Below are 11,827 nucleotides of genomic sequence, written 5' to 3' on the forward strand. Positions count from 1 at the left end.
AAGTCACAAATGAAAACTTAAGAGCCAATCGCTCTAAAAATTTGGTTTGATGACATATCCTAAGAACTCAAGGTGCAACATGGTAAAATCCTAAACAATTCCTCAGGTGACTATATTGATAGAAAAGATTTACCACAATGGCAATATTCAATTTTAGTAGAAGACTATTTTTAAACATTTTTAATGACCCAAAGGGCTTCAATTAGTGAAGCCAGAGTAGGGTAACATGCTTTCTTTGTAAACTAAACAATAAGTCTATTTCTAGCTAAGAGGAAATCAGGAATAAAATATAACCGTATCAGCTCTATACTACCCTCCTTGGGCTGAGCATGGAAGGACATGAGACAACGTAGCAAAGTGATAAAGTGAGCTCAGTTTTCCCATACATTGAGCAACCCATGTACTCTAGGTATTGCCCAGGCACAGTTTCTCAACCTCAGGACTAATGACATTTTGAGCTGGGTAATTCTTTTGGGGGAAGTGAGGGTACTGCCTGATGCACTGTGGGATGTATAACAGCATCCCTGCCCTCTCCTCTTTAGATGCTGGTAGCACCTCTCCAGCTGTGACAACCAAAAATGTCTCCAGGCATTCCAAATGTCCCCTGGGAAGGGGGGAGGAGGGGGGAGCTGCTCAGCATAATCAGATTTGGATTAACTGGTAAAGAAGTTCTAAAAAAAATTTAGCTATTAACATTTATAATTAAGGACTTCCTCGTCCCTACACAATAAAGATAAATGAAAAAAACAGATAAAGCTATCTCTTAAACTGTGAACTTTTAGACTGGGTTACTAAAGTATGAATTAACATTTGTATTAATCCAGAAAACAGAATTTTTAGAATTCAAATTAAGGAGAGGTTACCTGAAGGCAACAGAAATAAAAGCAAAAATAAACAAATAGGACCTAGTCAAAATTACAAGCTTTTGTACAGCAAAAGAAACCATAAACAAAACGAAAAGACAACCTACTGACTGGGAGAAAGCATTTGCAAATGATACAACCAACAAGGGCTTAATTTCCAAAATACACAAACAGCTCATACAGGGAATTCCCTGGCAATCCAGTGGTTAGGACTCTGCGCTTCCACTGCAAGGGCAAGGGCTCAATCCCTGATCAGGGAACTAAAATCCCGCATGCTGTGGCAAAAACAAACAAACAAAAACACAACAAACAGCTCGTACAACTCAACAACAAAGAAACAACCCAATCGAAAAATGGGCAGAAGACCTAAATAAACATTTCTCCAAAGAAGGCATACAGATGGCCAACAGGCACATGAAAAGATGCTCAACATTGCTAATCATTAGAGAAATGCAAATCAAAACTACAGTGAGGTACCACCTCACACCAGTCAGAATGGCCATCATTAAATGTCTACAAACAAATGCTGGAGAGGGTGTGGAGAAAAGGAAACCCTCCTACACTGTTGGTGGGGATGTAAATTGATACAGCCACTGTAGAAAACAGTATGGAGGTTCCTTAAAAAACTAAAAATAGAGTTACCATATGATCCAGCAATCCCACTCCTGGGCATATACCTGGATAAAACCATAATTCAAAAAGACACATGAAACCCTATGTTCATAGCAGCACTATTCACAATAGCCGAGACATGGAAACAACCTAAGTGTCCAATGACAGATGAATGAATAAAGAAGATGTTGTATATATACACAATGGAATATTACTCAGCCATAAAAAAGAAAGAAAGAATGCCATTTGCAGCAACATAGACAGACCCAAAGATTATCATACTAAGTGAAGTAAGTCAGAAAGAGAAAGACAAATACCATATGATATCACTTATATGTGGAATCTAAAATATGACACAAATGAACTACAAAACAGAAACAGACTCACAGACACAGAGAACAACAGACTTGAGGCTGCCAAGGGGGAGGGGGTGGTGGAGGGATGGATTGGGAGTTTGGGATTAGCAGATGCAAACGATTACATACAGAATGGATAACTAACAAGGACCTAGTGTATAGCACAAGGAACTATTTTCAATATCCTGTGATAAACCATATGGAAAAGAATACGAAAAATAATATGTATATATATGTATAACTGAATCACTTTGCTGTACAGCAGAAATTAATACAACACTCTAAATCAACTATACTTCAATAAAATAATTTAAAAAAAAAGAGGTTACCTGGTTGACTGCATTTGCCTTGTAGTTTCTGGATCTTCAAACATCTTCACAATAGGTTCAGTTTCTGCCTGAAGCTGTTTCAGCTGTGCAACAACGGTGGTTCTTTTTTCTCTCAAAGCTAATTAAAAATGCAAAGGAGTACTATAATGTTAAACTATATTGCTCACTATGAGGATGTCTCTGGAAGTTTTTCAGTCTATTTAAATTGTGCATTTATTTATCCCCAATATATGCATATGCCAGGTGCCACCAACTCAGTAACTTCCTCAGATCCAATTTCTTCTTTCTAGCACTGCAAAGGCACATAAAGGAACAGTGAATCCTCTTCTTACTCTTAGAAGAAACTAAGGAATATACAGATACAGCCTAGGAGAAGGAGCTGTTGAGGAAACAATTATCTAACTCTACATTTCAGAGACTTCATCCTCAGTGTTTTTATATTTGTTTTCATTGAATTCTTTCAGGAGATTATCCCACAGTTTCTGAAGAGGCTCAGAGGGGTTTACATATTATTACTACAGGTTTTCAACTAGGTTGAATGGAATTTAAATCCAGTCAATAATTTCTCTTTTCACTTTAAATCTAGTTCGGTAATCTCTCAAAACCAATTCTATAGTTTCTTTTTACCACATCATGAAGTCAGAGAAAACTTGCACATAATTTACCCTGTTAGCATGTTTTAAAGTTTCACTAAGAAATAGTTTACTTTTTTACCACAAACTAAAATTTAAAGAGCTACTGTTCTTGCAGGGAACTATAATAGAAGTCAAAATAGTGATTATGTTTTATGTAATAATTTCTACATTATATACTAGAAAGTACTAATACTAGGAGAGTGTTTCTCAAACACAGATGGGATCTGTGATCAAATTTTGAAAAATGTCAATTTAAACAAAGTAAACTGTATTTCTCTACTGAGTTCTTATAATCTTTTAAAATACTATGTGCATAGTGGGTTTTTCTGTTTGCTTGTTTTAAGAACATCTATTACTACAGAAAACAAGGATTTTGAAATATACCACAGTAGTTCCCTAATTTGAGTGCTGGTCTTCAGCCAACATTTTCTGGTTAAGTAGATCTGTGGGTATGGCCCACGAACTTGCATTTCTAACAAGTTCTCCCAGGTGAGCTGAGGATGCTGGTTCTGGGGACCATGCTTTTGAGAACCCAGATGCTTCAAGACAAAAAAGAAATCTCTAAGGCACACAAGATGCCAACTGAAAAAGTCAAAAAACTGCAAAATTCCCAGATAATTCTAAAGAAGCAATCTGATTAATAAGTACAACTTTGATGCTGCATACTATGAACTGCAGACATTTGATGACCACGTTTTAAAGTAGTTTCACACCTTTTACAGGGTCCCCAACCCCCGGGCTGCAGACCAGTTGGTTAGGAATCCAGCCGCACAGCAGGAGGGAAGCAGCGGGCAAGGGAGCAAAGCTTCATCTGCAGCTCCCCATCGCTTGCACTGCCCCCTGAACCATCCCCTTGCCACCCGCAAGGGAAAAACTGTCCTCCACAAAACCGGTCCCTGGTGCCAAAAAGGGTGGGGACCACTGCTTTAGAAGACCTGTAACCTTCATATTACCTTTCATCCAAAGAACTTTTAAATCATTCAAATAATTATTAAGACTTCTGGCTAAAGCACTTTTATAAATCACAAAACTTTTAATACACATGGCCTCAGCTCACAAGTCAAGCTTCAGATGTAATGACAAAACTTACCGTGAGGAATATCATCAGAATAAAGGTTTTTGTATACATCCATAGCAAAGTCTACCATGTTGGTATCACTAAGAAGATCCAATTTCCCTTGTAACAATTCTTTTTCATTATATATCTGCAAGAGAAAATTACTTTCTAATGAATAAATTGAAGTTCCCTCAAGTAAAGTGGTTAATATTAAGATAGGGTACCTGGAAACATATGTCCTGAATTATTTTTTTAATAAAATATATACTATTAATTCACCCTCCTACAAGAAAGGCAAGCAATCAGCCTACAGAGACATAAAATATTTTGTTTACCTAGCAACTTTAAAATAAAGGCAATTACATACCACAAAGCCATTCCCACCAACTTCATTTTATAATGTGTCCCTACAAGTCATCTTTTAGTCTTTCTAGAACAAGGCTGTGAGTAAATAAACCACACCAACTCCACTGATAAGCACATAGTATTGTTGACTCCTCTCCACATTCAGGTAACTAAGAATCAACCCTTAAATGTTTTACCTTCTTAGTCTCTCTCACATCCACATGATGCCTACCCATTTCTCCTTGAGGTGGCCTCTCCTTTTTCCCCCACATACTTTTCCACTAAATAGTTAAAATCCTTTATAATGCTTCCCATCCACACCCCTGAAACAAACTGGCACCCATTCTTTCAGTCAACCTTGTCATATCAGGTTTTAGCTTCTGCAAAGAGTTCAAGAAACGTAATTTAACCCACAGTTCAGGAACCAAATAGATACATAAGCAAACTCACATAAACATGAAGTGTACTGAGCAATATGTTAAGGATTCTACACAATAGCATTCAAGGAGAGAGACAGTAACATAATTCAAAACAATTTTTAATCAAATAGTCAAGATAAGGTTTCAGCAAAAGAAAAGATTTTTGTACTAAATCTAATTTTGTCAAGCAAAGAAAAATGAAGGAAGATTATACAACATTTTACTACCCATGAAAAGAAAAGATAAAGGTGGTCAAACGGTATAGCCATGAGATCAAACCTGAACCTTCCAAACTACATAACGAACTCCTACAAAACAGTAAGAAAAAATAGACAATCCAATTGAACATGGCTAAAAGATTTTAATAGGCACTCCACAAGAGCACAACCAAATGGCCAACAAACACCAGAAAAAGCCCTCAACCGCATCAGTCATAAAGGAAATGTAAATTAAAATCACACTAAAAAAACTGGACAATACCAGTGTTGGTATAGTTGCAGAGTAACTGAACACTTTCTCTGCTGGTAGAACTACAACCACTTTGGAAAACTGTTTTTATCTTCTAAAGCTAAAATATTCTTTAACCCAGCAATTCTACGCCTAAGTACCCAAGAGAAATGGGTACGTATACTCAAAGGACATTACCAAGAATGTTCCCAGCAGAACTATTTCTAACAGCCAAGTCCTATCAACGTTAGACTGGATAAATAAATTGCAGTTATTTAGGATGTTTGCAACGTTTTATTTATTGATCTGGATGGTGGTCACACATAAGTGTGTTTCCTTTGGGGAAAAAAAGCATTTATATTTGCTCACTTTTCTTTTTTTTTTTGCGGTACGCGGGCCTCTCACTGCCGTGGCCTCTCCTGTTGCGGAGCACAGGCTCTGGAGGCGCAGGCTCAGCGGCCATGGCTCACGGGCCCAGCCGCTCCGCGGCATGTGGGATCCTTCCGGACCGGGGCACGAACCCGTGTCCCCTGCATCAGCAGGCGGACTCTCAACCACTGCGCCACCAGGAAAGCCCAGCTCACTTTTCTGTTCACATATTATACTTGATAAAAAGTTTACTTTAAAAAAAAAAAAGTTTTCTTTCAGTTTGCCCCATAGAAATCCTAATCTTAGGTGAAAACATCCTCTTCCTGGCATGCCACCTCTCCTCACCACTTCATCAATAGCTTTTAATTTGTAATATTTCTCCCAACTGCAGATCCAAAGCATTTCTCCTCTGCCATCAGACCTCACTGGGCTCTTCTTAAATCTATATCTGCTTATATCATCCTCTCTAAATTTTATCTCATAGGCACATTTATTCTGTAAAGAAGAGACAGTAAGATTTTGTGAGCCAAAAAGCAAAAATCAAGGATACTATATATAAGTACCATAAGAGAGAAAAGCTTCAATTTTCTTTTTGAAATAAAAAATATAATATGTTATAAAATTTTCTGTAATACAGTTCTACTAATGAGAAGAATGGAATTCTTTTTGGGCAGGAAACGTTTCACTTAACCTGTGTACAGTTATTGTTCTATAATTGAGAAAGGTTGCAAATCTTCACCTGTTAAAAATTTTTTTTAGCTGAGACTATACAAAACAGGCAGAGAGGGTTCTATTTGGCTCACAGGTTATAGTCTGCCAACACAGTCTATCAACCCCTTGAAAACAACTCCTACTTTTTAATAGATTAAAAATCTTCTTTTGACATCTCCTGCTATCATCCTCCACAAATCCAACATCCATACTGATGATTCTCTAAAACCTCAAGCCTTAAAATTCCTTTATCCCGCAAATCATAACAACTTCCATCAGCTCATCTCTAAGACTTTTAACTTACATTCATCACCTCTTCCACTATTACCTCTAAAATGGTTCATCACCCTCAAAATACCCTCTGTTCTTTCTAATTTTTACATCACCCTATTTGGTTGTCACTTTCTACATTAGTTTGGATATTGTTTTTGGCTATTTCAAAGCCCTTCTCTTTAGCGGTTAACATTTATTCCATTCATTTTCTCCAACCAAATACACTCAATGTCTATCTCTAGCACTGGAAAAAAGTTACCTCTTTTCTATGTTATGGCTAAGGTCACCTATAAAATGTTTCAGAACTAGGCAATAATGTTATTCAATCACATCTGTGCTCTTCTCTAATCAGCAATCCTTTTCATCAATCTCTAGATGGCATTTATTTATCACCAGCCTACCTCCACATATTTCTATACTACTCAAATAAACTACCGTTTCTCTCACTCCAAGAATGACCACTTATAAATGTGTGATTTCCAATCTCAGTTGGGCCCTCCAAACTTACCAATCCTTGCATTTGTCTTTGGTCAGTTTCCTCAGTCACCATTTCCAGTCTTTATTTCCCTCCTCAAAACCCCAATTGAGGACTTCCCTGGTGGCACAGTGGCTGAGAATCCGCCTGCCAATGCGGGGGACATGGGTTCGATCCCTGGTCCGGGATGATCGCACATGCCGTGGAGCAACTGGGCTTGTGCACCACAACTACTGAGCCTGAGCTCCAGAGCCCACGGGCCGCAACTACTGAGCCTGCGTGCTGCAAACTACTGAAGCCCGCGCACTTAGAGCCTGTGCTCCGCAACAAGAGAAATCACCGCAATGAGAAGCCAACGCACGGCAAAGAAGAGTAGCCCTTGCTCACCGCAACTAGAGAAAAAGCCTGCACACAGCATCGAAGACCCAATACAGCCAAAAACAAACAAAACTTAAAAAAACAAACAAAGCCAATTGAATGCCTCACTTCCCTCTCATATAGGATGGCCTAGCCTCCTAATAGAAAACACTTAGGAGTACCTACTCTGTCCCAGAAGGCTAAATACTTTATATGTACTATTTCATGTAATTTTTCTAACAACCCTATGAGGCTGGTGGTAGTACCAACATTTTATGCATGAGAAAAGGCTTAGTTAAGATGGGAAAGAGGGGCTTCCCTGGTGGCGCAGTGGTTGAGAGTCCGCCTGCCGATGCAGGGGACACGGGTTCGTGCCCCGGTCCGGGAGAATCCCACATGCCACGGAGCGGCTGGGCCCGTGAGCCATGGCCGCTGAGCCTGCGTGTCCGGGGCCTGTGCTCCGCAACGGGAGAGGCCACAGCAGTGAGAGGCCCGCGTACCGCAAAAAAAAAAAAAGATGGGAAAGAAACTGTTCTCAAGTGCACAAAGGTATTAAGTGACAGAGCCAGGATCCTAATTCAGGTCCCAATTCAGTACCCAGGCTGCTAAACACTATTTGGCCTTCCACTTCACTTGAGAATAAAGAACACTAAGGCTCAAATATATATTCACTCATTTATTAAATAATCATGAGAAGCCCTTATGCCAGACTCTATCTGCTGAGAACACAGCAAGGAAATAAAACAAAGCTCCTGCTCCAATGGAGTTTATATTTTCCAATATATTGATACTATAAATATATTCAATTGATACCCTCATGTGTCATGATCATTGACTATCCTAACCATCTAGCCTTCAAAACTCAACTTCAAGCCTCTCTTCCTCAGAATCCTTTCTGTACCTCTTCAATTTTGATAGCACTCTGCCACTACTTCTGACATTTATTACTCTTAGCCTTATAATTACAGACCTCTATCTCCACGAAAGGATGAGTTTTTTAGTGATGAGATGTCTGGATTTTACCTTGGATTTCTCACAATTCCATGGTAGTCCTATACTTAGTAATTGATAAATAAATACTCTAGCATCTGTCTTCCCCTTGGTGTATCACAGCCATCTTACCAACATTCTCTCCAAGGAAACAGGTTTTGAGCAGTTATTTTCCACTGATTCTCAGCTGCCGTTCACAGTTTTGGTCTTGCCCTATGAAAAACTAATTTACACTTATGTATTCCTCCCTTTCATCTGTCTGCATTGAAAAACAAAAGTGTAAAGACACATTACAAAAATATGAAGTTTGCCTAGTTCAGAAGCATAGAGGATATTTTTCTATTCCTTGATCTTTGGTAAATTATCCTAAATTATCCAAAAAAGAAACAGAAGGCAGACTGGGCTGTTTTATGCAAGTTCTACAATACAGGTTAAGTACAACCTATAAAAGAAAAATCAAGACAAAAGCATTTCAAGATAAAGCTTTATATGGCGAGGCATTCTTGAATATTTATTGAAAATAAACTTTGCTGTTCCCTAATATCATTAACTTTAGAGTTGTGTGTAGGTGTTTAGAAAAGGTTCATATGAATTTGAGGGTTATACCTATCCAATGAACCATGGGAAAATTTGAAAACTTATCAGAAAAATTTGATGTTTATTTGTAGGGCTTTTTTGTTTTATTGCTGTTGGAACACACAAAATCTACTCCCCAAATCTAGAGTGCCCTAAGTAGACTTGCGGTTTAATCTGCTTCTAGAAATAGAACGCATTTTTCTGACCAATACTCTAATTCCTTCATCACAGTAATATTACTTTATTGTAACTATTAAAATATATCAATTTCCCAATAAACTACGGTATAACTAAGCCTAATATCTCCAAACTTTTAGGACTGAGATATTTTTAAATGAGGTACTAGGACCAAATACTTTTTCAAGATATCCGGAATAGCTCAATGAACATTAACAACCAATTCAAATCACTCGAAGTCTGTACATCTATACACTGAAAAACAACTCTTAAGATAAAATTACTGTCGGATTATTTTTTGGGTTCCCCTCCCCACTAGACAAAATATGCTGCTACGCTTGGGCTTCCCCGGTGGCGCAGTGGTTGAGAGTCCGCCTGCCGATGCAGGGGACACGGGTTCGTGCTCCGGTCCGGGAGAATCCCACATGCCACGGAGCGGCTGGGCCCGTGAGCCATGGCTGCTGAGCCTGCGCGTCCGGGGCCTGTGCTCCGCAACGGGAGAGGCCACAGCAGTGAGAGGCCCGCGTACCGCAAAAAAAAAAAAAGCTACGCTTCTAGGAAGTGGCTATTTACCGAAACACCAGTTAAACTCCTCGCAAAGAACTCACAACTTTACGGAAACCAAAGGGCTATAGATATTTAAGTGTAAGAAAATCATTCCAAACGATCCGGCAAGCAAAAACACAAAGCCAAGGTCACCCCTCCTACTGTGCCCAAAAGAAAAATTTAAATCTCTAAAAGTCCAATTTGCTTCTCGAAGCCAGCTTTATGTTAAGCTCAAGCATTAATACAGGGAAGCCAGCCAATCGTCAACTTCCAAGAGGAACGATGCGGAAGTCCCAGCGGCACTGGCACCTCAAGAAGTGAAGCAGAGGCCCCTCCCTTTCTCCCGAGTTTCATATTGTCACCTCACCCCTACTCACGGCCGAATTCCGCGGTGCTAATCAACAGGGACGACGCTTAACTACCAGCAGATCCTTATTGCCCGACTCGGGACCAAACTCATGGCCGCCTCACACGTGGGTAAGGCCTAAGGCTACCGCCACCGCCTTTCGGCCTTGCCCCGCATCTCACGCGCTCCCACGCCTTCCTCGCGCTCAAAAACCCACTCACCTCCTTTACGGAGAGAAACTCAAGCAACGGAAAGACTAGATGCCGATCCAAAAAGTGCGCGATGCGAGTAGTCAAGTCGTACTCCGCCATCTTGCCAAGGGAAAGAGAAGTGTGCACTCGCTAAAACTTTATTGATAGCGTCGACAAACGAACGGACAAGACCCTTATTGCGCATGTGCAGTGGTTAAACCAGCCAAAGGAAAGGGGCGGGGTTCAGCCGCGAGCGCTCAGGGAACAATGGCGCATGCGCGAGGTCCTCCCTCCCTTCCTCCTTCCCGGCAACTCTGGGACGGGGTGGATGGGCGGGCAAAATTCCTTTTGTTGGCAAGTTTGTTGGTGTCCCGCAATCCGTTCCGTTAACAAATACTGAAAACTCAGAATTGATTGCTGAGGCAATGTCATTTGTATTGGAGATGCGGCAAAGGACAAGATAATGAGGCCCCTGCTCTCCAGAAAATTAAGTACAAGGAGGAATAGCTGAGCTTTTATTTGGTGTATAGTAATCGTTTTGTAAGCATTTGTTAAATTAAGATGGGATGGTCTTCTAGACAAAAAACAAGTGAAATAATTTCAGATTATAGTAAAAGCCATAACTTGGTGTCGGGGGGGCAGGGAGGTGAGGGACGCGGTGCCAGTTTGGGGCTTTTCAGTTAGGGTGTTTAGATAAAACTCAGGGTTACAATTTAGTCGAGGTTGTGGTAAGAGAAGCAGGTGACCAAAATTAGAGCCTGGGTGGAAACATGCCTGGTGGAAGCACAGCAAAGACAAAGTCCATGAGACAGGAAAGGGCTTGGTGTCCTTCAAAAACTGAGTATCCTACCAGACTGGAGAGTGAGGTTACAGACATGGAGAAAGGCCAGGTCTCCATTAAGGTAGGGAATGTGAGTATTTTATTCTAAGTACTCTTGTCTCCTTGTCATCTTTCAGACCTCTGCATTTTGGAGTGCCTTTGGAGTGTCTTGGACCTTTTCACTCTCTAGGCCAATGCCCTAAGTGATGTCATTCAACCTAAGGGCTTTAAATGCAATCCACACATTGACAACTCCCCAATTAGAGCCCCAGCACAAACTATTATAGCCAACATCTCAACATTAACGTGTCCAAAAGCAAATTCCCCATGTAGCTCGTCAAAACCTGCTCCTTTTACACTCTTCTCCACCTCAGTGAATGCCCACTCCATCTGTCCAGTTGTTCAGACCCAAAACCTTTGAGTCGTCCTTGACTTTTCTCTTTCTCTTATACTCTACATTGACTTCACCAACAAATCCTCTGGTTCTACCTTTAAAGCATGTCCTGATCAATCAGTTCACACCACCTCAAAGTTAATCCCTACTCCAAAACACCATTATCACTTGCTTTGGTTTTTGAAATAGTCTCTTCACGAATCACCTTGCTTCCCCTCTTTTCCTCCTGTGGTTTATTCTCCATATATAAGCCAGAGTGACTTTTAAAAGTCAGATTATGCTCAAAACCCTCCAGGCCTTGTAATCTCACTCAGAGAAAAACATATGTCTCAAAGTAGCCTAAAAAGCCCTGCACCATCCGGACCCGTTACCTCTCTTACCTCATCTTCTCTATCTCCTCCTCTTGCTCATTCTACCACAGCCCTAAGGAACCACTCTGTAGATTTTCCCATTCAGGACTTTCAGATGAATGGAATAACATGATATATGGCCTTTGGGGTCTGACTTTTTTCACTTTACTTAATGTTTTCAAGGTTCAC

The 11,827-nt window shown here is 40.2% G+C and overlaps 1 protein-coding gene across 2 annotated transcripts in view; it reads right to left on the reverse strand.

Moving 5' to 3' along the window:
* The window catches only part of EIF3E (eukaryotic translation initiation factor 3 subunit E), a 50,982-nt gene extending 40,698 nt beyond the window's left edge, over window positions 1-10,284 (reverse strand). Inside the window, exons 1-3 of one of the 2 annotated variants that reach the window (XM_032609959.1) lie at window positions 10,105-10,284; window positions 3,886-4,000; window positions 2,161-2,278 (exon numbers count right to left, since the gene is read on the reverse strand). In XM_032609959.1, the coding sequence (XP_032465850.1) occupies window positions 2,161-2,278; window positions 3,886-4,000; window positions 10,105-10,194 (323 nt within the window). In that variant the 5' untranslated portion in view covers window positions 10,195-10,284. Of the gene's footprint in view, window positions 1-2,160; window positions 2,279-3,885; window positions 4,001-9,914; window positions 10,006-10,104 lie in introns of those variants that run through there. The other variant, XM_032609960.1, reaches the window with a different exon arrangement.
* Window positions 10,285-11,827: the final 1,543 nt, after the last annotated feature.

Source organism: Phocoena sinus, chromosome 17 (genome assembly GCF_008692025.1).
Source record: "Phocoena sinus isolate mPhoSin1 chromosome 17, mPhoSin1.pri, whole genome shotgun sequence".
In the NCBI taxonomy this organism is placed as follows: Eukaryota; Metazoa; Chordata; class Mammalia; order Artiodactyla; family Phocoenidae; genus Phocoena; species Phocoena sinus.